Below are 27,801 nucleotides of genomic sequence, written 5' to 3' on the forward strand. Positions count from 1 at the left end.
TATTTAATCTCACTGCTCACTGCAGAACTCTTCATGTTGTCCGTGTTTTCCTTTTTAATTTTGTGTATCTCAATGTAGAACACTGGTCATTTCTTTTTTATTTTCCAATTTATTTGTGTATAAGTCTTTAAAGTATATCCTGAAGGTCCTCTGATTTTGAGGGATTATCCACATGTCTTCTCTTTTATCTATTGTATTTAATTTTAGTTTTTATTTTGCTTTGTTTTGCTAAAGGTTGACATTAATGATACTCTTTTCAAGATATAAATTTTTATTTTATTTCCTCTTAATGCTGTTAATTGTGAGATCTTGCCCCTAATCTTGTTTGCATCTTGGTGGATTAGGAAGCTGAGTGCTCAGGAGAGACCCAGATGGGAATTCCACTGACATCCATGTCTTCTAGAGAGGACACAGTGCCAAAAGTTCCACATTTCCCCCAAAAAGTCCTTCACAAATGACTAAGCATTCAAAACCCAGATCCTGTGTATGCTATTTCATATCCAAAAATACCATCCTAGAAACCAATACATAAACATTAATAAACAGACATTAAACACACACACACACACACACACACACACACACACACACACACACTGATAGGAATGCACACAGACACATGTGCACACACAGAAAAATGCATACACACAGTCACACATAGAATGACATGCCCATATATGGGCAATGGCACTATTCATACAGAAAAACACACAAACACGCTGTATCTGCATATTCAAAACAGACACAACTGATACAAATGCACAAAAGAACTACACAGACACAAATTTACACAAGCAGGCAAAGGCACTAGCACATAGAGACAGTTGCACACATTAACACAAAAACATAAATATTCATGTGCAATCTCCACAGCTACCCAGACACATAAACACATTTTATGCACTCTGACACAGACAGCTACATACACACACAGAAGTAGGACAATGCATTTACACTGTGATGTGACAGAGAACTAAAGAGAAATGAGAAGTAGGAAACCTGGGAACTATTGTCAGAGACCCTCCTCCTAAGGAATCCTGGAAAGTGTGAAGGCCGTTGCTCAATGAAAAGGTGGGTTGGGATTCATGTGCATTTTAGGGCCAGGCTGCTAGCTTGGTAGAGATCAGCTGTGAGGGTGTGGAGAGTCAGGGAGGTGTGCTGCACTCTCATAAGGATAGAAAGCAGAGGGGAAGACAGGACACAGGGGTCAGGGTGCTGAAGTATAAAACCATAGCCAAGTCCTCAGGGGAATGTGCCGGAGAACACACTGCCGGGTACTACCCTGTTGTGTGGAGACAGGCTGGTGGCTCCTCTTGAAACAGGAGGTTCTTAGGCGGACAAGAAAGTATTGTGGCATCGTTTAACAGGAGTAGAGCCAGGCATGGGGAGGTTGAGACCATGGGAACCCTTGTTATCCTTCTGGCTCTGAGTTCTCAGGTGTCACTTCCCACTATGATGACATTCTCTCTCCTGACAAGGCTTCCTGAGATTAAGTGAAAGCACAGGCAGTTGACTAATTATAGGAATTAGCACCATGTATTCACGAGGTCCAAACAAAACAGTGCAACCAGCCTATAGCATGGATGGAGGCTTTGTGCAGATGAGGTTCCACCCAGTGCAGGATATAAATGCTGCAGCAAGGCCCGGAGCACAGAGGCACCATGATGACCATGCAGTTGCTCCTGCTGACTGTGGTTATGACCCTGCCCTCTGTGGAGCAAAAATCATTTGGGAATTTAGAATTTGATGTCACTGCTGATGAGGTGAGAGTTCTGGGCAGACAGAATATGTACAGTGGATTCTGATGGATTGAGTGAGAGTTTCTGGGCTGTTGATGAGAGCTGAAAATGCACACCACTGAGATGCTACTATATATATAATTTCCCCTGTCCTCCCTCCTCCCATTCCCCATCCCTCCCCCTCAGTCCACCCCCAATTCCCTTGGTAATGGAGGGCAAGGGTCATGGGGGGGTAGGAAAGAGAGCTTAGGAGATGCTATTTTAAACACAATGTCTAGTCTCCAGCATGACTTTTCATCATATCTGACATCAGGGATACCCAGAGGCCAAATGATGGTTTGAGGATGCCTCTGTCTCATCTCATACCACAGAAACACACATCTTCCTCTGTCAGCCTGCAGTCTTCTAAAGCCTTCTAGAAATTCCACAGAAATGACTCTTTCCAGAAATTCTATTTCTCAATGAAAGCCTCATGCAGCATGATGTGCACAATACACGGCTGCTGTCTGCAGAGGGCTGAGCACTGCTGGGTATGGGGAGGTGTTGATGGAGCGACATCCTAAGATGTTTAGATGTTTAAATTGATGACAGGTTTTGAGAAGATAAAAGACTCTGGAAATGATTAGGCTTGCTCCCATGTCCTGGCACTGATGGATAAGGATGCCATTGTGGCTTCCCTGATCTCCCGGGGCCTCCTCCTGGAAACTCAGTTGACATGGAGGCAAGCACTCCTCATGGATGAAGCTGGCATCTGGGTACTCTGCCTCCCTCTGACAACTACAGATAATCTGGAGCAACAATCTCTCTCAGTCTTAGAATGAAGGGACTGGACAGATTTAGATCATGTTCTTAGCCTGATGCTGTTTGTGATTTTCTCTTCTTATGTGAGACATGTGCAGGTACCCTAGAATCATCTGTCCCAGGAATGATATCAAGGTCCCAGGACTATCCTGCCAGGATCTGCCCACTCATGACAGAGAGGGGCAAACCAAGACCAGGACTCTTTTTGATGCTTCAGTGTATCATGTCCCTTTAAGTGGTACCTGGCCTAAAACCAAGTCCCTTCTTTCATCTCTTCCCATCTCAATTACTTCCTAGAACCACTTGGCTTAGCTTCCTCTTTCTATGCTCCCTCTCTAATGGGTGGCTTTGCTCTCTAGCTTCTAGGAAAGTGGTACATAGTTGCCTGGGCGGGAAACGTGTTTCTTCCTGAAAAGAGGAAGTTCAGCCCACTGCCACCGTTCACATTCGTCAGGAACATTATTGGCAAGTTGGAGTTCAGGATGAACATCTCGTAAGTACCTGTGCTCAGCGAGCGCTCTCTGCACTCGGCTCCGTGGAATCACCACACTAACCATGTGCATGCCCTAGACATCAGCTGGGTACTTGATGTCAACAAAAATCCTCTTGTGTTGTTTGGACAATGGTTCAGGTGACTTTCATAAGCACAGGAGACATGTTCACAGGACACCAGATTCAAACGGAAGGTCCAGCTCATCACATGCTATCCTCCTATGACATTCCCTGGAGGACTGAAGCTTTCCTTCCTAGTGGTGCTGTGCTCCCTGGAGCCCTGTAGATGCTGTGCTTATTTCTGTGCAGGCACAGAACCTCAGACCCCTCAAGATTTCACTGAGTTCCTTGTGCAGTGAGGACCCAGGGGTAGTGACAGCAGGTGCAGGAATCAATCATGGCGCGGGGGGCGGGGGGGATACCCTTGGAGACACAGTAGCAGAATCAGGGCAAGACCTGGCCTCCTGGGGAAAATAGACTGGGCTGGCAGGTGTATTGTTCAGAACAGGGAAGATGGGATGGCTTCAGATATGGACCATCTTTCTGTTGCTGCCACCTGCTTTGATGTTTAGAACACAAGAAGGTGACTCAGGGGTTGTGGAAAGCCATGTGCTGATGCTTGGTTAGCTGCTATATGTACCAGATGGAGGATCTGGGGTGTGTAGCTCAAAGATGACAACAGGGAAGGACAGGGCTGATGTCATGGAGAAAGCTATGCTTTTTTTCTGTGTTACAGAAAACCCATCGGGTGTATTGAGTTCAGGATATATATGGATGAACATAAATCTGTGCTTGGTGTCTTCAAAATCTGTGAGTGCTTGGGTTTATGTTCTTCATTTTCCAAGGGTTCCATTGCCCTTCAGCTACATGATTTATTTTTCTCCACAGGGCCAGAACACATCATCAGATTCGTATTTGTGCAAGGGAAGGACTTCGCTGTAGCCGCTTATATTAACAAAATGAATAAATACAAGTTGACAATGCTCATGGGTACGTCTCACCTTGCCTAAGGTGTGGAGATTTGTATGGGTTTGGGCATGGTCAGTGTGTACAGAGTGGATCACAATCTCAGGCTCTCATGCTCTAGTCTCCAACTTGAGGTCTTTTCTGAGATGATTGGGGTCTTTGAGAGAGGGGATTGTAAGCTTTTCATGTGTCTTCAGCCCTCTCCAGATGGCTACTGAAACACTAGGCTCACAACCACACCCCACACACTGAGCCCTAGCTCCTCCCTTCCTTTCTCTGTCAGCCTCTTTTCTCATCCTGTTCTAAGAAGAGATCTGCTTGGAATCATTTCCCACGGTGACACTGAGAATCATTTGGAGACAATGTGCTCTTGTCATGGTAACAGGTCCTTATCTGACAACCAGTCTGTGGAGGACAGAGTTGTACTCAACTCCTGTTGTAAATAAATTGCCACACTCTATCCAGATAGATACAAGGTACTGGAATCCACATTTATCATAACATCAAAAGAGAAGTAAGAGATAAATTGCTGAAGTAAGGTTTCATGTATAGTTTTAGTCAGTGCTAAGTAGAGAAAAATATTTTGTTACTCTCTTCTTCCCTCAGATTGTTTAAAATGCAAAGAGAAGCTTGAACAAGGCTTAGGAAGTCTCAGTGGTTAAGAGTTCTTGTTCTGCAAGCATGAAGACCTGAAGCTATGTCACAAGAGTTCACATAAATAGCTAGACATGGCTGAGCATGTCTGCTAACCATTATTATGGAAGAGACAATGGGTCCTCAGAGCTGGATAGTCAGACAATCAAGCCACATTGATGAAGGTCCAGATCAGTGAGTGACTGTGTCTCAAGGAAACAAGGTTTAGAGCTGTGGAGGAAGATGATTGATATTCTACTCTGGTAACCATGGTTGCAAACAGACACACCAAACCATCCACCATATATAAACACACACACACACACACACACACACACACACACGCACACGCACACGCACACGCACACGCACACGAACACGTACACTTGCTACTTGGGAGCAAAACCAGGACTTATGTGTGTGTTTTTTCCTCAAGAGAGATTTTCAGTCACATTCTGAGGAATGGAGGTGTCCTGATTCCATGCTGTGTCTGTTCTCACAGAGGAGTTCTAGACATTAAAGTACACATGAAAAGAACGTGGGTGCTAAGTTACCAGTGTTGGGTAGAAACCTGACTTCCACCATGCAACATCATCAAGCACTTAGATCCCAATGCTGGCAGCACATTTCTAGCCTCTGCTTGTATTCTCCAATTGCTCTTTTCTCATGGTCCTTCTGAACATCAGATGGCACTGTGCTTCCTCCATCTCTCTAGGTCATCCTGAACACACACAGTCCTCAACCAGTAGTCTCTGCACACAAGATATTTCAACAATGGCCTAGGAGTCCCCCAGATTCGACATGGAGACTCTAGATACACCTACTGCTGTCCTTTGGGACTCCCACCTGGTCCTTCTCCAGCTCATGAATATTCAGCTGGAGATTCTTTTTCTCTGGCTTGAAATCTCTCAGTTTCAGAAAAATACCTGTATGATACATGTGTTAAATGTCTATAGTAAGAGTCTTTTCCACCCCCTTGTCCCATACCCATGTGTCCTGCAGGTCGCAACATGACTCCAAAGCGAATAATACTATCAGAGTTTGAGGGTTTTGTGGTAAATTTAGGGCTGAACCGAACAGACATCATCCGCCCTAAATGTGATGGTAATGAGATTTATATTTGCTTATTTTTATTTCCTTCTCAATCATGATTTTCCTGTAAGACAATGACCATACCAATACCACTCTCAGACAACTATGTCTGTGTTTATAGATTCCTGTGAGCTGTCCATTGAAACTTAGTGCATGGAGAAGCACCACAGAGTCTGCACAGGACCTTGAATCTGGGACCACTGCACTTACCCTGTCATCCTGTACATACCTGTTACAATTCTAGGTGTCAAGAGAAGGCAGACCATACATCCACACCCCTCATGTCTCAGCTTTCAGTAAAAGTCTTCTGTATGTGTCACGTGTGATCAAATGGTGCCTGAATTTGTTTTACTCTGGTGTGAGAAGCCACACATTCCTGAACTTGATTACCAGCACTCATGGGTCCCTATAGAAGTGACATGTGATGGCTCATGAGGTCATGGTGCTCAGGTTTGGCAGGCAGAAAATCTAGAGGGGGGGGGGCATGCATTATGTCTAGTTAGAGAAGGAGAGGATCATTACTGTCACCACCAAGCTGGTGTAGGTCAGCTAGTGTGGGTCAGTTTAAAAACCTGGGTCTCAGTACTTACCTTAGGTTCTGGTGCCTAGTGTTGGATTGTTGTCCTGTTGAGAGGCCCATGGAGGAGGTAGCATAGGCTCTGTAAATTTGGAATACAGGGTAGCAGCCAAGGCCTTTACTGTCTCTACCATTTAGGTAACCTGGGACTGAGGTCACCAGAAGCAGAGAGGTCCAGACACAGAACTCCAGATACAGAGGAAGTCAAACACAAGCATACTTCTCCTCAAGCCAGGATAAAAAGAAAAGGAAAATTTACCCTACATCTCCACTTCAGTTTCAATAAACAATCTTCTTTTGCACACCACATACCTTTTCTTTTGGAAAGATATATTTATATAAAATACAGAAATCCTCTTTCTGCTGTCTTCCAAAATTCAGGGAAGCCTGTGGGTTTACTGTAATGAGTCAGATCCACATGGGGTCACCCTCTGCATGAGGTTCCTGAAGGTCAGGCTACTATGGCCATGAAACATGTGCAGTGACATGTTAGCCCATCTGGCCCTGACCCTTGGGTATGCCAGCCATAGTTTGTCAGCCAGATTGCATTTGTGTCCTGAGGAAGGAATAGAAGAGAGGACCTCAGAAGATACAGTGATAGCTCAAGATGATCATGTTCATTGATCAGGATGAAGAATGAATCCTCTTCATGGAAGTCACAGAAAGGGTATTTGTTGTGTCTTCCAACTGTCTCACACTGAGCTTCCGGGACAGGAAAATGGCAGCATTCTCCTAGGACCTGATAAGTCTTGTGTTAATCAACAAACATCTTCTCATATCTGAGTATCATATACAAAAGATTGAAGTACGGTTCCACTGAAAAGTAATTAGATGAACCAAAGAGCAATTTGATTATACAGTGATCAAGGGTGAAGGGGTGTTTACAGGGGCATGACTGACCTATAAGAAGCCACATCACTGAAACAACTCACCAGGACATGGATAACAAATTACCAACAGCAGTATAGATGGAGTTTTCTCCAGTTAACTCTTTTGTGTATTCCAAGATACTCTTTGTAAAGAGTTACAGGCATCCTGAAGGGAGTTCCAGTAGGGAGTGAATGGAATCTCAGTTGAAGATGTAAGGACCCACCACAAGCTTATTGGAGGGAACTTCTATAGACCTGCTCTCAATGGTGTTTTGATTATCACAGCTGCTGATAGAAGATGGTTGTGGATGTTATGCTTGGAGCACAGAATTCTGCAACAGGCCAGGTCAGGAGTATTCATAGTCCTCTACCGTGTACAAATGTGTTGGGAGTCATCATTGCTGTAGATCCCTGTAGTGAGGGAACCACCCAAAATGTAATTCTCATAGGAGGCTCATTCACCCTGGTGACTCCATTCCCAAGGAAATTCAAATCCCATTTGTACAATCCCTTTGGGGTGAGACAAGTGATGCTAGACTTTCTTTAGTCATTTGGATCATAAATGGGAAGAATTACTGGTGCCTGTGATATCTGTGCATACACTTGACCCACTGTGGAGCCTGGCTGGCATTGCTTGATCTACAGAGTAGAGGCCATGGGATTTAGACAATTGGCAGGATGGACTTCATTCAGAGTAAACCCTGACAGAGGAGATAACTGTTCCCTTGATGGTGTGTATTCTAGCCTAGAAGCAGAAACTGGTTCAAATAAATGGAAGAGATTATCAGGGAAACAGGGTTATGGGTTCAGAAACTGTGACACCTGTCAGGAGAACTTTTCTGGATCAGGGTGTATTGAAAGGTGGATACTATTTTGTGGTCATGCCCACAATGACCTCAGGAAATGTAAGGCAGAGTTCTTCTTGACTAGAGACTCAAATGTAGAAAGCAGATCAGAAACTTATCCACAGGGAGCCTTGCTTCTGGGATATGGTAGATGTGAGCTAGGTCTTCTTGACATCAGATATGTATTTCATTTCTTTGATTTCATGAAAGTTAACCAATTATGGATCCTCCAGGTTACAGTGGATCTTGTTTTAGGTTATTATAGTTGTGTGTGGACCCAGAGTGTGATAGTAGTGTTGGGACTGTGTAGATTTTTGCCTAAATTGTTCTAGTATTAATGAAAACTCAGTAGTCAGAATTTGAGATAAAAACCTGGTAAATGTAAGGAACAGCAGGGAGCAATCAGTTGACCCTACTTTCCATGTTTTAACCATCCAAATAACCCGGAAATCTCCCCAACCCTTCATTTTCTCTTTCTGTTGTTTCTCCAACTTCCTCACTTTTTCAAAAAAATCTATGGCAATTTTGGTCAGCCAGTCACTGACTCTATCCTTGATTTAAGGTGGATTTATTGGCATGGCAGTTTCAATAATTATTCCACATTTCCCTGATTTTGTCTGGATGAAAGGGAAGAGTCTTAACTCTTACATAGTAAAACTGTTTATAATAAGAACAATTTTCAAGCAAAAATATATTATTTTTCTTCCTTTGTTCCTTCCTTCCTTTTTTTTTGTTTTTTTTTGAAACAGGTTTCTCTGTATAGCTTTGGTGCCTGTCTTGGATCTCACTCTGTAGACCAGGTTGGCCTCAAACTCACAGAGATCTGCCTGCCTTTGCCTCCTGAGTGCTGGGTTTAAAGGCATGCACCACCACTGCCTGGCCAAAAAGTACATTCTTAATGTCCAATCTATTAGTATGTTGAAAATATGAAGAAAATACTCCTATCTTGGTGAGCCCAAAATTTTGTATCTGATTTACTTCCTATAAACTACAGAAAACTCTAATTATAACTATCTAATTTTCAACCCTGTCAGACACCTGAAAGGGTTATACTATTACTCATTTAAACAGATTGTGCAGAGCTATCAATTTCCAAAACTAAAAACAAAAACAAAAACAAAAAACAAAAAACAAAAAACAAAAAACAACAGAGACTTCTGACTGGCTAGACAAGCACACCAAGGTTCCTCTGGAACACTGTGGCATGCCTATTGGGCCTCCAGGCCTAAATATCTGACAGACATTTCTGCGAAGCAAGAATTTTGAAGGACTGCCCTACCTTGTCTTGGCAATTTTGACAGTTGCCTTCCTTTGTGTTCTGCTTGTCCAATTTGGACAGCATATACCAGCAGTCGAGGCAAGGACAGCTTCTTTGCTCAGTGACTAACTTTGACACAAATGAAAGCAAAGTCTACATGGAGATTCTTTAGAGCCTGTCATCCTCTTGTGAAGTAAATTGGTGTTGCCAGGAGCAAATATGTGTTCCTGTCATAAAAAGCCTTGCATGATTGCCATTTAAAATGACATATTCTGTAGGTTTCTGAAGTGTTTGAAGGCCATCTATTCATTTAAAATATGTCTGTGTTTGACCTTGAAAACATACTTAACATGACTAGAAGTTTGATTCTTATAGATGATTAACTACTAACCTCTAGTTCTTTGTTGTCCTAAATAGCTTTCAAGGACTAGAATTTAACATTGCATATATATATATTTTATTTTACAATACCATTCAGTTCTACATATCAGCCATGGGTTCCCCTATTCTCCCCCCTCCCACGCCCTCCCCTTACCCCCAGCCCACCCCCCATTCCCACCTCCTCCAGGACAAGTCCTCCCCCAAGGACTGTGATCAACCTGGTAGACTCAGTCCAGGGAGGTCCAGTCCCTTCCTCCCAGACTGAGCCAAGTGTCCCTGCATAAGCTCCAGGTTTCAAACAGCCAACTCATGCAATGAGCACAGGACTCGGTTCCACTGCCTAGTTGCCTCCCAACCTGATCAAGCCAATCAACTGACTCACCTATTCAGAGGGCCTGATCCAGCTGGGGGCCCCTCAGCCTTTGGTTCATAGTTCATGTGTTTCCATTCATTTGGCTATTTTTTCAATAATTGAGTAAAACTGAAATTTATTATAAGCCACAGTCGTCCTAGGGACCTCCATGCTATATATATAGCCTCTATGGTTCTATGAGTTGTGGTCTGATTGTTCTTTATTTTATATCTAGAATCCACCTATGAGTGAGTACATACCATAACTGTCTTTCTGGGTTTGGGTTACCTCACTCAGGATGATTTTTTCTAGTTCCATCCATTTGCCTGCAAATTGCATGCTTTCATTGTTTTTCTCTGCTGAGTAGTACTCCATTGTGTATATGTACCACATTTTTTTCATCCATTCTTCCGTTGATGGGCATCTAGGTTGTTTCCAGGTTCTGGCTATTACAAATAGTGCTGCTATGAACATAGCTGAGCATGTATCTTTATGGTATGAATCAGCATTCCTTGGGTATATGCCCAAGAGTGGGATGGCTGGGTCTTGAGGTAGTTCGATTCCTAATTATCTGAGAAACCGCCATACTGATTTCCACAGTGGTTGTACAAGTTTACATGTGGGTGAAGGGAGAGAGTGCTGAGAAAACTAACTGGAATGGGGATTTTATGGAGTTGAGTGAAGCTCAATGCAAGGTAAACTTCCATGAGTCTACAACAATAAGCCCAACTATGACTTCTGACAGCAGTAGATGATTAGCCAGTAGCATAAGGCAATATGGTGGGTTCTTAGTGCATAGCTTGCACTCAGGGCACTGGTAGGATTGTAAGTGTTTAAGAAGCTCAGTTCACTCCTCAGCTTTGGTAAAAGAGAAGCCAGCTTCTAGATAAGATGGCCAAGGAAGACAACAGTGGCTAGAGATCAAACACAGGGGAGCAAGAGTAACAGGAGGAGGCCATGGCCATCCCAGCCTGCATGTTTATTCTCTACTCATGTACCGGTTTAATTTACCAAGTGTAGAGGGTTCTTGGTTTGTGGTAACCTTGGATGGTACAGATATTGTAGGGAATTGTGTCTTTTATCTATAATAGGAACAAATTGATCACCAGGTCTCAACAAAAATAATCTCCAGTACTGTGATGGATATGAATTTGGCTTGGAGGGGTGTGGTCAATGCCACTTGTGGCCATAAAGGGCATTCTCTGAGGAACCAGCACAGCCTCATCATGTCACCCAAATGATGTGCCTTCTCTAGAGGACAGAGACTAAAATGAAGAGCCTGCTCCTGACTGTCCCACTATTTGTCACAGTAGCTGTGCTACAGGTCCAGGATGACCTGTCCCTCTTCTCAGAAGACAAGGTCAAGAAAGAGAGAGGGATAGTGAACAGGGGTAGATGGAAGGGTTGACTATTGTATAGATCCTGAGGGCAGGAACTAGAACTCATGAGCTGTTAGGTCCTCTTAGTCTGGTCTTTAGCATTGTACCTCGATCTGGAGTCTTATCTGCTGTCTACAACTCTGCTGTCTCTTCTGCTGTTCTACCAGCAGCATGGGATCTCCTGGCTAACATAGCTCTAACACTGAAGGGTTCTAGTTCTTCTGACACACAAGAACCAGAATGCTTTCACAGAACATGGACTTTCATGCCCTGATCTAGACCCAAAGACTTTGGGGGTTTTGAAACAGTCATCTCCTATCTCGCTGAAACATGGATTTTCAGGCACACTTTAATGAACACAGGACTGAGAAATAGGGCTAGTCTATGTCAGTGGCTGCAGTCTGGGCTCTGGAATGTTTTATTCAGGCCCCTGTCCATGTGCTGGAGCCTGGAGGAGAACTTGGCCTGGATTAGGGTATACTCAGGGATCTGTCTGTTATAGTCTCAGGAACCTGGTACAGGAAGGCCAGTGAATGACTTAAACATCAGAGAGTGGAAGAGACCTATGGAAGAATTCTCTTCTGTAGTGAGAGCCCTGAAAAGGGGAAACATGGAGGTCATGATCATTTCTATGTCAATGTCACCACCAGGAATCTTTATGCTTTCCCTTCACTCTCATCTCTGCTCTTAGTGTTGATGACAAGCAGATTCTTAGTGTAAGGGGCACCATAACAATAACCATTTGAAATCACAGAATATGAGACCATGCTCAAATTTCAGAACCCTAGAGGCCATGCCATTTTCCAGAACCCCAGAATCTCAGAAGAAAGTGAAGAACCAAAACCCCAGAAGCAAAGTAGGTCACATTTACCCTATCAGAGACATGTAACTGGACCTGAAGACTTACTGGTCACCAGAATCACAGGCCACTCAGGCCAGAATACCAGAAAAGATGCAGAAAACAATGGGGAAATTATGCATAAGACAACCATCCAACAAATATAAACTCAGAAATCAGCACATAAACTGATAATAATCCCAAGCCCAGATGACTAGAGGACTGCATAAGGACACAATCAACCATACCCAGGGCAATAGGGCACCGCAAGCTATCCTACTATAGAAAGCACTGGATATTTCAATACAGTGGAAGCATAAGATCAGGACCTTAAATACAATCTTATGAAGATTATAGAGACCCTATTAAAGAGGAAATAAAAAAGGCTTAAAGAAATGCAAGAAAACACAAACAAACAGGTGAAAGAAATGAATAAGACCCCTCAAGACCTGAATATGGAAATAGAAGCAATAAAAAAAGACAAACAGAGGGAATCCTGGTTTTGGAAAATATGGGTAAGTGAACAGCAACTATAGATGCAAGTATCACCAACAGAATACAAGAGATGGAAAGGAGAATATTGGGCATTGAGATACAATAGAAGAAATCTATACAGCAATCAAAGAAAATGTTAAATATAGAAATTTCCTGACACAAAACAACCAAGAAATCTGGGACACTATGAAAAGACCAAACCTAAATATAATAGGAATAGCAGGAGAAGATACACAGCTGAAAGGCCCAGGAAATATCTTCAACAAAATTATAGGAGAAAACTTTCATAACCTAAGATGAAATCAGAGGGCCATACTGAGCAGAACCCACCCTTCACTGGCCCAGGAAAGCTAACCTTGTTTCCCACTGGACACTGCAGCAAGAGAGCTGTCCCTGATCAGAATTGGGGTGCATGGTGTGAAACTCCCAAAGATTCAATAAAGAAGTTAATTTTAAAAAAATAAATAAAATAAAAACAGGAGAGTTGGCTCCTGCATTCTGGATAGATGGATCCACCCCTCACCACAGAGAGAGTGAACTGACCCTGAGGGTATGGGCATAGGGCAGCTGACTCCACCCCTTGCTCCCTGAGGTGGGTAGGCCTGGCAGCAATGACTGACCAGTTCAGTTACTACCCAGGCCCACAGATGGGCCTTGGGTTGACCCACCCTAACATCTACCCCATCTAGGACCTGCTGAAGCTTTTGAAGGGACTGGTCCTGCAGAACAATACCCTCAGAATCTCTAAATCTTGGGGCATCCATGGGATATGCCAGAGGAGTTTCAGTGAGGATCCAGTGATGGTGGTATACCAGAAACCCCTGGCCTTGAACTGGAGCAATGACTCATTGAAATGAACAGTTGTTAGTAAGCTGATTGGACAAAAGTGTGCACTGTATGACACAGAGGCTCCCAATGCCACCAGGATGAGTGAAGCGGTGATGGTGAGGTGGGAAAGAAGGAGAAGGGAAGACTTTTTGGATTAGTTTTGTTCTTGTTCTTGTTTGTTCGCTTGTTTTGTTATATGTTGTTTCATGGTGCTGCAGGGGTGACATGAGGATATGGGGGCACTGTAAGGTGATCAGAATTGGGGTGCATGATGTAAAACTCCCAAAGATTCAATAAAGAAGTTAAATTTAAAAAATAATAAATAAAAATAAAAACAATAACACCATGAAATCGGAGACAAATGGATAGAACTAGAAAAAAAATCATGCTAAGTGAGGTAACCCAGACCAAGAAAGATCAATAAAGTATGTACTCACTTATAAGTGGATATTAACTGTAAAGTAAAAAATAACCATGCTATAATTCAGTGACCCAGAGATGCTAGCTAAAAAGGAAGGCTCAAGGAGTTGAGGGGTGCTTGCGTCTCCCTAGGAAGGGGAAATAGAAAAGTTTTTGTGGGTTGACTTGAGGTAGGTGGAGAAGGGAACATGAGGGATCATGTGGTGTGGAATGAAGGAGAATACTGAAAGAGATGACTGGAAAAGGCATTTCATGTCAGGTAAACCTAGTACAAATGAAACTTCTAGGAATCTACAAGGATGACCCCAGTTAAGACTCCTAGCAATAGGGGATATTTGGCCTGAACTAGTATCTTCTATGACCAGGCAAGACTCCTAGGAGTTAGAATAGAACATCAACCCAGCCACATAAGCTTTGACCTACAGTCTGTCCTGCCTATGGGATGTGCTGGGATAAGGGTGGTGCAAAGACTGTGGGAGTGGCCAACCAATGACTGGCCCAGCCTGAGACCTATGCCACAACAATGAGCCCACCCCTGACACTCACTGCCTATAGCACCAGGACCCATAGGCTGAATGGCCCAGAGACCCAGCATAGACTGAGACACAACTGACCAAAAATGAAAACATTATTGTAATGGTGCCAATGATATTCTGCTCTACTCACAGATTTGTGCCTGGTACAATTGTCATCAGAGAGGCTTCATCCAGCAACTGATGGAAATAGATTCAGAGACCCACATCAAAACATTAGACAGAGCTTGGGGAATTCTGTAGATAAGTGGGAAGAAGGATTGTAGGAGCCCGAGTGGTCAAGGACATCACAAGAAAACCTACAGAATCAGCTAACCCGGGCTCAGAGACTGAATGGATAACCTGGAGCATACATGGGATTGACCTCGGCCTTCTGCACATTTGTTACAGTTGTGTAGTTTGGTCTTTTTCTGGGACTCCTAACAGTGGGATCAGGGGCTACATTCTCTTACAAATTTGTCAGCTTTTAGGATCCTATTCCTCATACTTGGTTTCCTTGTTCACCCTTAATAAGAGGGGAGGTGCTAAGTCTTACTGCAACTAGATATGCCATGTTTTGTTGATATCCATGGAAGGCCTCCCTTTCCTTATTAGAAACAGAGAAGTAGTGGATGGGAGCCAGCAGAGGGGATGTAGGGTATGGATGGGGAAGAGGGAATGTAGGGAATGTAAAATAAACAAATAAAGGGAGAGAATATTCCATGAAGAGGAAATAGCTACATTGAACTCTACTCCTTTCTCAGGCTCTTCCATTTTCTCTGGCCTCTCTTCTTTATTTTTATTATTATTGTTAAGAGATATTTTTATCCATTTTATATACCAACCACAGATTCCCCTCTCCTCCCTCTTGCCTCCCCCCAGCCTTCCTCCTCAACCCACCCCATTTCCACCTTCTCCAAGGCAAGGTCTCCCATGGGGAGTCAGCAGAGCCTGGTATATTCAGTTGAGGCAGGTCCAGGTCCCTCCTCCCTGCACCAAGGCTGTGCAAAGTGTTCTACTGTAGTCCCTAGGCTCCAAAAAGCTGGCTTATGCACCAGGGATATGTCCCAATCCCACTGCCTGGGGGCCCCCTAAACAGTTTAAGCTAAAACAACTGTCTCGCCTATCCAGAAGGCCTAGTCTAGTACCAAAGGGGCTTCTCAGCTATTGGTCCACAGTTTATGTGTTTCCACTAGTTTGGCTGGTCATCTCTATACATTTTCCCATCATAAACTTGATGTCCCTTGCTTATAGAACCCCTCCTCTCTCTCATTGATTGGACTTCTGGAGTTAGGCCTGGCACCTGGCCATGGATCTCTTCCCCTGCAAGTCAGCGACTTTTGTCCTTCTTATCCCAACAGTTCCAAGGAAGACCTGATCCAATTTTCAGAGCTTCCATGAAAGGAAGTTCACCTTTCCTGGCAGCTCTTTTCAATCTAGGAACCCAATAAAACTTGCGTCAATCACTACCACCATTGCCACATTGTCTCCACACTCCTTCAGGAGGAATCAGAATATCTGGATTAAAGTTGTCATCTCCCTTTCATGGTGGAGGCCACCATTTCCCTCCTATTCTAGGTTCCCACTCTTCTAGTTTGTCATCCCATCTATATGTTGCTCCATCCACAGTCTTCAGCCAATACCCCTTAGGGTCTCAAGTTATACACAATGTCCTTGGAATATCCTCAGAAACTGAATTATTCATCGTGGTCAAATTGATTTCAGTGCACTGATACACATAATACTATGTGCTAGAGTTGACCACACATTTGGTACAGTTTATCCAAGCCTGAAAAGCTTCCCCAGGCTGCAGGTTCTTTCCCATGACCTGCATAACTGCCTTGACCCCAGCCTGGGTGATCATCTCTGTATAATTTCCCATGAAATTTGTTTCATTCCCATCTCTTTTCACAGAATATCAGCTTCATTGAAGAGTTTGGTAGCATGCCACCCCCTTCATGATTTCTGGAGTGGATTCAGGAGTGTTGTGTTCATTCTTGGGAGAATTCCGCATTGGACACATTTGGCCCAGGCTTGTTCCAGTTAGAAGACATTTTGTTGCAGTTTAATCTCACTGCTCACTGCAGAACTCTTCATGTTGTCCATGTTTTCCTTTGTAATTTTGTATCTCAGTGTAGAACACTGTTCATTTCTTTTGTATTTTCCAAGTTATTTGATTATAAATTTTTAAGGTATATCCAGAAGGTACTGGGATTTTCATGGGTTATCCATGTGTCTTCTCTTTGATCTATTATATTTAATTTTTAGTTTTTCTTTTGCTTTGTTTTGCTAAAGATTGATATTCATGATACTCTTCAAAACATCAGTTGTTATTTTATTTCCTCTTAATGCTATTAATTGAGAGATCTTGCCCCTAATCTTGTTTGCATCTTGGTGGATCAGGAAGCTGAGTGCTCAGGAGAGACCCAGATGGGAATTTCACTGACATCCATGTCTTCTAGAGAGAACACAGTGCCAACAGTTCTACATTTCCCAAAAAAGGGCCTCCACAAATGACTAAGCATTCAAAACCCAGATCCTGTGTATGCTATTTCATATCCAAAAATACCATCCTAGAAACTAATACATAAACATTAATAAACAGACATTACACACACACACACACACACACACACACACACACACACACACACACACGGACCCACTGATAGAAATGCACACAGACACATGTGCACACACAGAAAAATGCATACAAACAGTCACACATAGAATGACATGCCCATATATGGGCAATGGCACTAGTCATAGAGAAAAACACACAAACACGCTGTATCTACATATTCAAAACAGACACAACTGATACAAATGCACAAAAGAACTACACAGGCACAAATTTATACAAGCAGGCAAAGGCACCAGCACATAGAGACAGTTGCACACATTAACGCATAAACATAAATACTCATGTGCAATCTCCACAGCTACCCAGACACATAAACACATTTTATGCACTCTGACACAGACAGCTACATACATACACAGAAGCAGGACAATAATGCATTTACACTGTGATGTGACAGAGAATGAAAGAGAAATGAGAAGTAGGGAATCAGAGAAATTTTGTCAGAGACACTACTCACAATGAATCTTGGAGTCCGTAAAGTGTGAAGGTAGCAGCTCCACGAAAAGGTGGGTTGGGATTTATGTGTATTTTAGGGCCAGGCTGCTAAGTTGGTAGAGATCAGCTGTGAAGGTCTAGAGAGTCAGGGAGGTGTGCTGCACTCTCATGAGGATAGAAAGCAGAGGGGAAGACAGGACACAGGGGTCAGGGTGATGAAGTATGAAGCCATAGCCAAGTCCTCAGGGGAATGTGCCTGGAGAACACACTGCCGGGTACTACCCTGTTGTGTGGAGACAGGCTGGTGGCTCCTCTTGAAACGGGAGGTTCTGAGGCGGAAGAGAAAGTGTTGTGGCATCTTTTAACAGGAATAGAGCCAGGCATGGTGAGGTTGAGAACATGGGAGCTCTTGTTATCCTCCGGCTCTGGGTTCTCAGGTGTCACTTCCCACTGTGATGACATTCTCCCCACTGACAAGGTTTCCTGAGAATGAGTGAAAGCACAGGCAGGTGGCTATTTACAAGAATTAGCACCATGTATTCATTAGGTCCAAACAAAACAGTGCAACCAGCCTATAGCATGGATGGAGGCTTTGTGCAGATGGGGTGTCACCCAGTGCAGGATATAAATGCTGCAGCAAGACCAGGAGCACAGAGGCATCATGGTGACCATGCAGCTGCTCCTGCTGACTGTGGCTCTGACCCTGCCCTCTGTGGAGCAATCATCCTACAGGAATTTTCGACATAAGGCCACTATTGATGAGGTGAGAATGCTGGGCAGACAGAATATGTACAGTGGGTTCCGATGGATTGAGTGAGCGTTTCTGGGCTGCTGCTGAGAGCTGAAAATGCACACCACTGAGATGATATATATATAATCTCATGTATTATTTTGTAATTAACTTAATTTCACGTATCAGCCATGGATTCCAGCATCCTTCCTCCTCTCACACCCTCCCCCCAGCCATCCCTCTCAATCTACCCCCATTACCTTGGTAATAGAGGGCAAGGGTTGGGGGGAAAGAGAGCTTAGGAGATGCTATTTTTTTTTTTTTTTGGTTTTTCAAGACAGGGTTTCTCTGTGTAGCTTTGCGCCTTATCCTGGAACTCACTTGGTAGCCCAGGCTGGCCTCGAACTCACAGAGATCGCCTGCCTCTGCCTCCTGAGTGCTGGAATTAAAGGCGTGCACCACCACCGCCCGGCAGGAGATGCTATTTTTAATGCAGTATCTATTCTCCAGCATGGATTTTTTTTCATATCTGACATCAGGGATACCCAGAGGCCAAATAATGGTTTGAGGATGCCTCTGTCTCATCTCATGCCACAGAAACCCACTGCTTCCTGTGTCAGCCTGCAGTTTTCTAAAGCCTTCTAGAAATTCCACAGAAATGACTCTTTCCAGAATTTCTATTTCTCAATGAAAGCCTCATGCAGCATGATGTGCACAATACACGGCTGCTGTCTGCAGAGGGCTGAGCGCTGCTGGGTATGGGGAGGTGTTGATGGAGCGACATCCTAAGAAGTTTAGATGTTTAAATTGATGACAGGTTTTGAGAAGATAAAAGACTCTGGAAATGATCAGGCTTCCTCCCGTGTCCTGGCACTGATGGATAAGGATGCCATTGTGGCTTCCCTGATCTCCCGGGGCCTCCTCCTAGAAACTCAGTTGACATGGAGGCAAGCACTCCCCATGGATGAAGCTGGCATCCGGTTACTCTGCCTCCCTCTGAAAACTACAACTGAATCTGGATCAACAATCCCTCTCAGTCTTAGAATGAAGGAATTGGACAAGTTTAGATCATGTTCTTAGCCTGGTGCTGTTTGTGATTTTCTCTTCTTATGCGAGACATGTGCAGGTACCCTATAATCATCTGTCCCAGGAATGATATCTTCCACTCAAGGTCCTAGTACTATCCTGCCTGGGTATCCCCACTTATGACAGAGAGGGGTAAACCCAAACCAGGACTATTTTTGATGCTTCAGTGTATCATGTCCCTTCAAATGGTACAGAGCCCTTACCCCAGGCCCTTCCTTCATCTCCTCCCATCTCAATTACTTCCTAGAACCCCTTTGCTTAGCTTCCCCTTTCTATGCTTCCACCTAATGGGTGGCTTTGCTCTCTAGCTTCTAGGAAAGTGGTACATAGTTGCCTGGGCAGGGAACATGCCTATTCCTGAAAAGAGGAAGTTGAGCCCACTGCCACCCTTCACATTCGTCAGGAACATTATTGACAAGTTGGAGTTCAGGATGAACATCTCGTAAGTACCTGTGCTCAGAGAGCGCTCTCTGCACTTGGCTCCATGGAATCACCACACTAACCATGTGCATGCCCTAGACATCAACTGGACATTCGATGTCAACATAAATCCTCTTGTGTTGTTTGGACAATGGTTCAGGTGACTTTCATAAGCACAGGAGACATGTTCACAGGACACCAGATTCAAACAGAAGGTCCAGCTCATCACATGCTATCCTCCTATGACATTCCCTGGAGGACTGAAGCTTTCCTTCCTAGTGGTGCTGTGCTCCCTGGAGCCAGTGTAGATGCTGTGCTTATTTCTGTGCAGGCACAGAACCTGAGACCCCTCAAGATTTCACTGAGTTCCTTGTGCAGTGAGGACCCAGGGGTAGTGACAGCAGGTGCAGGACTCTGTCTTCGGGGGGATACCTTTGGAGACACAGTAGCAGAATCAGGGCAAGACCTGGCCTCCTGGGGAAAATAGACTGGGCTGGCAATATACTGCTCAGAACTGGGAAGATGGGCTGTCTTCAGATATGGACCATCTTTCTGTTGCTGCCACCTGCTTTGATGTTTAGAACACAAGAAGGTGACTCAGGGGTTGTGGAAAGCCATGTGCTAATGCTTGGCAAGTTACTATATGTATCAGAAGAAGGGTCTGGGTTGTGTTGCTCAAAGATCACAACAGGGAAGGACAGGGCTGATGTCATGGAGAAAGCCATGCTTTTGTCTTGTGTTACAGAAAACCCATCGGGTGTATTGAGTTCAAGATATATATGGATGAAGATAAATCTAATCGTGGTTTTTTCCATATCTGTGAGTGCGTGGGTTTATGTTCTTCATTTTCGGGTTCCATTGCCCTTCAGCTACATGATTAATTTTTCTCCACAGGGCCAGAACACATCATCAGATTTGAATTTATGCATGGGAAGGACTTCGCTGTTGCCGTTTATGTTAACGAACCGAAGTACTACATTATGACAATGCTCATGGGTACGTCTCACCCTGCCTAAGGTTGTGAGAGATGAGCATGTGTGTACAGAGTGGATCACAATCTCAGGCTCTCATGCTCTAGTCCCCAACTTGAGGTCTTTTCTGAGATGATTGGGGCCTTTGAGAGAGGGGATTGTAAGCTCTTGATGTGTCTTCGGCCCTCTCCAGATGGCTACTGAAACACTAGGCTCACAACCACACCCCACACACTGAGCCCTAGCTCCTCCCTTCCTTTCTCTGTTAGCCTCTTTTCTCATCCTGTTCTAAGAAGAGATCTGCTTGGAATCATTTCCCATGGCGACACTGAGAATCATTTGGAGACAATGTGCTATTGTCATGGTAACAGGTCCTGATCTGACAACCAGTCTGTGGAGGACAGAGTTGTACTCAACTCCTGTTGTACATAAATTGCCCCATTTTATTCAGATAGATATGAGGTACTGGAATCCACATTTATCATAATATCAAAGAAGAAGTGAGAGATAAATTTCTGAAGGAAGGTTTCATGTATAGTTTTAGTCAGTGCTAAGTAGAGAAAAATATTTTGTTACTCTCTTCTTCCTTCAGATTGTTTAAAATGTAATGAGAAGCTTGAACAAGGCTCAGTGGTTAAGAGTTCTTGTTCTTAGAGCATGAAGACCTGAATCTATGTCACAAGAGTTCACATAAATAGCTAGACATGGCTGAGCATGTCTGCAACCGTTATTGTGGAAGAGACAGTGGGTCCTCAGAGCTGGATAGTCAGACAATCAAGCCACATTGATGAAGGTCCAGATCAGTGAGTGACTGTGTCTCAAGGAAACAATGTTGAGAGCTGTGGAGGAAGATGATTGACATCCTACTCTGGTAACCATGGTTGCAAACAGACACACCAAAACCATCCACCATATATAAACACACACACACACACACACACACACACACACACACACACACACACACACACATACACACTTGCCAGTTGGGAGCAAAAACAGGACTTAGGCATGTGTTTTTTCCTCAATAGAGATTTTCAGTCACATTCTGGAGAATGGAGGTATCCTGATCAAGCATGCTGTGTCTCTTCTCACAGGAGAGTTCTAGACATTAAAGTGCATATGAAAAGAACTTGGGTGCCAAGTTACCAATGTTGGGTGGAAACCAGACCTCCACCATCCTCCATTATCAAGCACTTAGATCCCAATGCTGCCCGCACATTTCTAGCCTCTGCTTGCATTCTCCAGTAGATCTTCTCTCATGATTTTCTGAATATCAGGTGGCACTGTGCTTCCTCCCTCTCCCTGATAAACCCCACAGTCCTCAACCAGTAGTCTCTGCACACAAGACATTTCGGGCAATGGCCTAGGAGTCCCCCAGATTAGACATGGAGACTCTAGATACACCTACTGCTGTCCTTTGGGACTCCCACCTGGTCCTTCTCCTGCTCATGAATATTCAGCTGGAGGTTCTCTTTCTCTGGCTTGAAATCTCTCAGGTTCAGAAAAATACCTGTGTGGTACATGTGTTAAATGTCTATAGTAAGAGTCTTTCCCACCCCCTTGTCCCATACCCATGTGTCCTGCAGGTCGCAACAGGACTCCAAAGAGAATAATACTATCAGAGTTTGAGGAATTTGTGGTAAATTTAGGGCTGAAACGAACAGACATCATCCGCCCTAAATATGATGGTAATGAGATTAGTATTTTGCTTATTTCTATTTCCCTCTCAATCATGATTTTCCTGTAAGACAATGACCATACCAACACCACTCTCAGACAACTATCTCTGTTTATAATAGATTCATGTGAGCTGCACACTGAAACTTAGTGCATGGAGAAGCACCACCGAGTCTGCACAGAACCTTGAATCTGGGACCACTGCACTTACCCTGTCATCCTGTAGTTACAATTCTAGGTGCCAAGAGAATACAGACCATACATGCACACCCCATCAAGTCTAAGCTTTCAGTAAAAGTGGTAAATATTCTCTTCTGTATGTGTCACGTGTAATCAAATGGTGCCTGGATTTGTTTTACTCTGGTGTGAGAAGCCACACATTCCTGAACTTGATTACCAGGACTCATGGGTCCCTATAGAAGTGACATGTGATGGCTCATGAGGTCATGGTGCTCAGGTTTGGCAGGCAGAACATCTAGAGCGAGAGAGAGTGAGGATAGGAATATGCATTATGTCTAGTTAGAGAAAGAGAGGATCATCAGAGTCACCACCAAGCTGGTGTAGGTCAGCTAGTGTGGGTCAGTTTAAAAACCTGGGGTCTCAGTACTTACCTTGTGTTCTGGGGCCTAGTGTTGGATTGTTGTCCTGTTGTGAGGCCCATGGAGGAGGTAGCATAGGCTCTGTAAATTTGGAATACAGGGTTGCAGCCAAGGCCTTTACTGTCTCTACCATTTAGGTAATGTGGGACTGCGGTTACCAGAAGCAGAGAGGTCCAGACACAGAACTCCAGATACCGAGGAAGTCAAACACAAGCATACTCCTCCTCAAGCCCAGATAAAAAGAAATGGAAAGTTTACCCCAAATCTCCACTTCAGTTCCAAAAAACAATCTTCTTTTGCATACCACATATCTTTTCTTGTGGAAAGATATTTTTTATATAAAATGCAGAAACCCTCTTTCTGCTGTTTTCCCAAATTCAGGAAAGCAGGTGGGTTTACTGTAATGAGTCAGATCCACATGGGATCACCCTCTGCATGAGGTTCCTGAAGGTCAGGCTACTATGGCCATGAAACATGTGCAGTGAAAAGTCAGCCCATCTGGCCCTGTTCCTTGGGTATGCCAGCCATAGTTTTTCAGCCAGATTGCATTTGTGTCCTGAGGAAGGATTAGAAAAGAGGACCTCAGAAGACACAGCAAAAGCTCAGGATAATCATGTTCATTGATCAGGATGAAGGATGAATCCTCTTCATGGAAGTCACAGAAAGGGTATCTGTTGTGCCTTTCAACTGTCTCACACTGAGCTTTTGGGACAGGAAAATGGCAGCATTCTCCTAGGACCTGATAAGTCTTGTGTTAATCAGCAAACATCTTCTCATATCTGAGTATCACATACAAAAGATTGAAGTACGGTTCCACTGAAAAGTAACTAGATGAACCAAAGAGTAATTTGATTATATAATGATCAAGGGTGAAGGGGTGTTTACAGGGGCATGACTGACCTATAAGAAGCCACATCACTGAAACAACTCACCAGGACATGGATAACAAATTACCAACAGCAGTATAGATGGAGTTTTCTCCAGTTAACTCTTTTGTGTAATCGAGATAAAAACATGTGTGGTTTGTAAAGAGTTACAGGCATCTTGAAGGGAGTTCCAGTAGGGAGTGAATGGAATCTCAGTTGAAGATGTAAGGACCCACCACAAGCTTATTGGAGGGAACTTCTATAGACCTGCTCTCAATGGTGTTTTGATTATCACAGCTGCTGATAGAAGATGGTTGTGGATGTTATGCTTGGAGCACAGAATTCTGCAACAGGCCAGGTCAGGAGTATTCATAGTCCTCTACCGTGTACAAATGTGTTGGGAGTCATCATTGCTGTAGATCCCTGTAGTGAGGGAACCACCCAAAATGTAATTCTCATAGGAGGCTCATTCACCCTGGTGACTCCATTCCCAAGGAAATTCAAATCCCATTTGTACAATCCCTTTGGGGTGAGACAAGTGATGCTAGACTTTCTTTAGTCATTTGGATCATAAATGGGAAGAATTACTGGTGCCTGTGATATCTGTGCATACACTTGACCCACTGTGGAGCCTGGCTGGCATTGCTTGATCTACAGAGTAGAGGCCATGGGATTTAGACAATTGGCAGGATGGACTTCATTCAGAGTAAACCCTGACAGAGGAGATAACTGTTCCCTTGATGGTGTGTATTCTAGCCTAGAAGCAGAAACTGGTTCAAATAAATGGAAGAGATTATCAGGGAAACCGCGTTATGGGTTCAGAAGCTGGACACCTGCCAGGAGAACTTTCTGGATCAGGGTGTATTGAAAGGTGGACACTCTTTTGTGGTCATGCCCACAATGACCTCAGGAAATGTAAGGCAGAGTTCTTCTTGACTAGAGACTCAAATGTAGAAAGCAGTTCAGAAACTTATCCACAGGGAGCCTTGCTTCTGGGATATGGTAGATGTGAGCTAGGTCTTCTTGACATCAGATATGTATTTTGTTTCTTTGACTTCATGAAAGTTAACCAATTATGGATCCTCCAGGTTACAGTGGATCTTGTTTTAGGTTATTATAGTTGTGTGTGGATCTAGAGTGTGATAGTAGTGTTGGGACTGTGTAGATTTTTGCCTAAATTGTTCTAGTATTAATGAAAACTCCGTAGTCAGAATTTTAGATAAAAACCTGGTAAATGTAAGGAACAGCAGGGAGCAATCAGTTGACCCTACTTTCCATGTTTTAACCATCCAAATAACCCGGAAATCTCCCCAATCCTTCATTTTCTCTTTTTGTGTTTTCTCCAACTTCCTCGCTCTTTCAAAAAGTCTATGGCAATTCTTGGTCAGCCAGTCACTGACTCTGTCCTTGATTTAAGGTGGATTTATTGGCGTAATAGCATGGCAGTTTCTATAATTATTCCACATTTCCCTATTTTTGTGTGGATGAAAGGGAAGGGTCTTAACTCTTACATAGTAAAACTGTTTACTATAAGAACAATTTTCAAGCAAGAAGTACCTTTTTTTTTCTCCCTTCCTTTCCCTTCCCTTTCTTTCTTTCTTTCTTTCTTTCTTTCTTTCTTTCTTTCTTTCTTTCTTTCTTTCTTTCTTTCTTCCTTCCTTCCTTCCTTCCTTCCTTCCTTCCTTCCTTCCTTTCTTTTTTTTTTTTTTTGGTTTTTTTGAGATAGGGTCTCTCTGTGTCATTTTGGTGCCTGTCCTGGATCTCACTCTGTAGACCAGGTTGGCTTCAAACTCACAGAGATCTGCCTGGCTCTGCCTCCTGAGTGCTGGGTCTAAAGGAATGCACCACCACTGCCTGGCCAAAAAGTACATTCTTAATGTCCAATCTATAAGTATGTCGAAAATATGAAGAAAATACTCCTATCTTGGTGAGCCCAAAATTTTGTATCTGATTTACTTCTTATAAAAACTACAGAAAACTCTAACTCTATCTAGTTTTTAACACTGTTAGAAACCTGAAATGGTTATACTATTATCTAATTAAACAGAATGCGCAGAGCTATCAATTTCCAAAACTAAAAAAAAAAACCAAAAAACAAACAAACAAACAAACAAACAAAAAACAACAGCAGAGACTTCTGACTGCCTAGACAATCACCTCAAGGTTCCTCTGGAACATTGGGGCATGCCTATTTGGCCTCCAGGCCTAAATATCTGACAGACATTTCTGCAAAGCAAGAATTTTGAAGGACTGTCCTACCTTGTCTTGGCAATTTTGGCAGTTGCCTTCCTTTGTGTTCTGCTTGTCCAATTTGGACAGCATATACCAGCAGTCGAGGCAAGGACAGCTTCTTTGCTCAGTGACTAACTTTGACACAATGAAAGCAAAGTCTACATGGAGATTCTTTAGAGCCTGTCATCCTCTTGTGAAGTAAATTGGTGTTGCCAGGAGCAAATGTGTGTCACTGTCATGGAATGCCCTGCATTAATGCCATTTTAAATGGCATATTCTGTAGGTTTCTGAAGTGTTTGAAGGCCATCTATTCATTTAAAATATGTCTGTGTTTGACCTTGAAAACATACTTAACATGACTAGAAGTTTGATTCTTATAGATGATTAACTACTAACCTCTAGTTCTTTGTTGTCCTAAATAGCTTTCAAGGACTAGAATTTAATATTGCATTTTTTAAATGAGCTGCACAAGTACAATACCTTAAACGAGAAATAGAAACATATAATGTAGTATAACAAAAATAACCATAAATTTATATCAATATACACAAATATCTTAAGCAAGAGTAAAAAGATAGATACAATATAATATAAATAACCTTAAATTTGTATTAACAGAAAAAAATCAGTATCAATGTAAAATATTTGAGATTGGTAGTTTCTTTTTTAGTTTTAAAGTAGATTCAATAATCTACCCTTTTATCCCATCTTCTCTATAGTCTCCCTTTTTGTTTTCAGAAGAAGATCCATTTATCTAATTTCCTTTACTTAGTTTTCTCCCTGACCATGACCAATAACAAATTGTAATCAACCCCCCTAAACAATGACAAAAATCCATTGAACAACCAAAAAACTTCCAGCACACCTCTTGAGTTATGGGCAACATGTTCCTGATGTCTGGGAGGTGAGAGCATTCTAATGGGACCTTGAAATAATTGAGATAAAGATCAAGACTTGGGAGAGCTACCAGTTGTCCAGTCTGTGTATAATGGAAAAGTGAAAGGCTTATCTCAATTTCTGGCTGTAGTAGTCCATGATGCTTTACCAACTTAGCTACCTACCTTGAAATTGTCATGAGCAAATTGTAGACCAAAGCTGATCTTTGTATCATGTTTGTGAGCTTAGCGGCATTATCACAATCAAGGTGTAATTATCCTTGTGGGGATCTATCATCATTTTAGAGACATCACAAAGTTCATTGTTAGGAATGGTCACAGATCACTGTAGAAATCTTACCCATTTTCAATGTCACATACAGCAGATCTTAAACTGTTTAAAGGACTACTATCTACAAAATTCATGTGGAGTACACAAGCTTAGTTCCTAGTGACCTGCTTTAGACTCAGAACTGAAATCCTGTACAGAAAGGCAGATAGATAAAGCCTATTTCTAGGATTAGTTAGTACTCTGTATGACCAATAGTATCAAACATCCTGACAGAAGTTTAAATAAGTAAATAAATATCTTATAAATTGTAAGGTAATATTTACACCTTAAGAGAAGTTTTAAAGCATCTTTAAAAAAGAGGATTATGAGATTAGTGACATGGAACAGTCCCTTACTTTTGGATTTCTTCAGTCTCATATCAGGTGGCATTCTGACATGAGACAGAAACCTTGGATTTTCCTCTAACAAGTATGCTTGGGTTTAGAGAAGGAGAG

General features: G+C 43.0%; 2 protein-coding genes across 2 annotated transcripts; both read left to right on the top strand.

Annotated features, from left to right (window-relative positions):
* The first annotated feature begins 1,628 nt into the window (after positions 1–1,628).
* On the top strand, positions 1,629–6,035 carry LOC121829019 (odorant-binding protein 2b-like). The gene is made up of 6 exons (XM_076568624.1): positions 1,629–1,763; positions 2,900–3,033; positions 3,769–3,842; positions 3,921–4,022; positions 5,634–5,735; positions 5,845–6,035. Exons 1-6 carry the CDS (start codon positions 1,629–1,631, stop codon positions 5,871–5,873), a joined length of 576 nt encoding a protein of 191 aa, XP_076424739.1. The 3' UTR covers positions 5,874–6,035.
* Positions 6,036–18,184: 12,149 nt separating this feature from the next.
* Positions 18,185–22,513, top strand: LOC121828539 (uncharacterized). The gene is made up of 5 exons (XM_076568750.1): positions 18,185–18,319; positions 19,681–19,814; positions 20,538–20,611; positions 20,687–20,788; positions 22,353–22,513. Exons 1-5 carry the CDS (start codon positions 18,185–18,187, stop codon positions 22,511–22,513), a joined length of 606 nt encoding a protein of 201 aa, XP_076424865.1.
* The last annotated feature ends 5,288 nt before the right edge of the window (positions 22,514–27,801 follow it).

This window comes from Peromyscus maniculatus, chromosome 4 (assembly GCF_049852395.1).
Source record: "Peromyscus maniculatus bairdii isolate BWxNUB_F1_BW_parent chromosome 4, HU_Pman_BW_mat_3.1, whole genome shotgun sequence".
NCBI classification, from domain to species: Eukaryota; Metazoa; Chordata; class Mammalia; order Rodentia; family Cricetidae; genus Peromyscus; species Peromyscus maniculatus.

Bases quoted from the DNA above. Each gene is read 5' to 3' on its own strand.
- LOC121829019 (XM_076568624.1), top strand. From the start codon at position 1,629: ATGCTGCAGCAAGGCCCGGAGCACAGAGGCACCATGATGACCATGCAG. The intron at 1,764-2,899 runs GTGAGAGTTCTG...TTTGCTCTCTAG, and splicing joins TTGATGTCACTGCTGATGAG to CTTCTAGGAAAGTGGTACAT. The intron at 3,034-3,768 runs GTAAGTACCTGT...TCTGTGTTACAG, and splicing joins GAGTTCAGGATGAACATCTC to AAAACCCATCGGGTGTATTG.
- LOC121828539 (XM_076568750.1), top strand. From the start codon at position 18,185: ATGCTGCAGCAAGACCAGGAGCACAGAGGCATCATGGTGACCATGCAG. The intron at 19,815-20,537 runs GTAAGTACCTGT...CTTGTGTTACAG, and splicing joins GAGTTCAGGATGAACATCTC to AAAACCCATCGGGTGTATTG. The intron at 20,612-20,686 runs GTGAGTGCGTGG...TTTTCTCCACAG, and splicing joins TCGTGGTTTTTTCCATATCT to GGCCAGAACACATCATCAGA.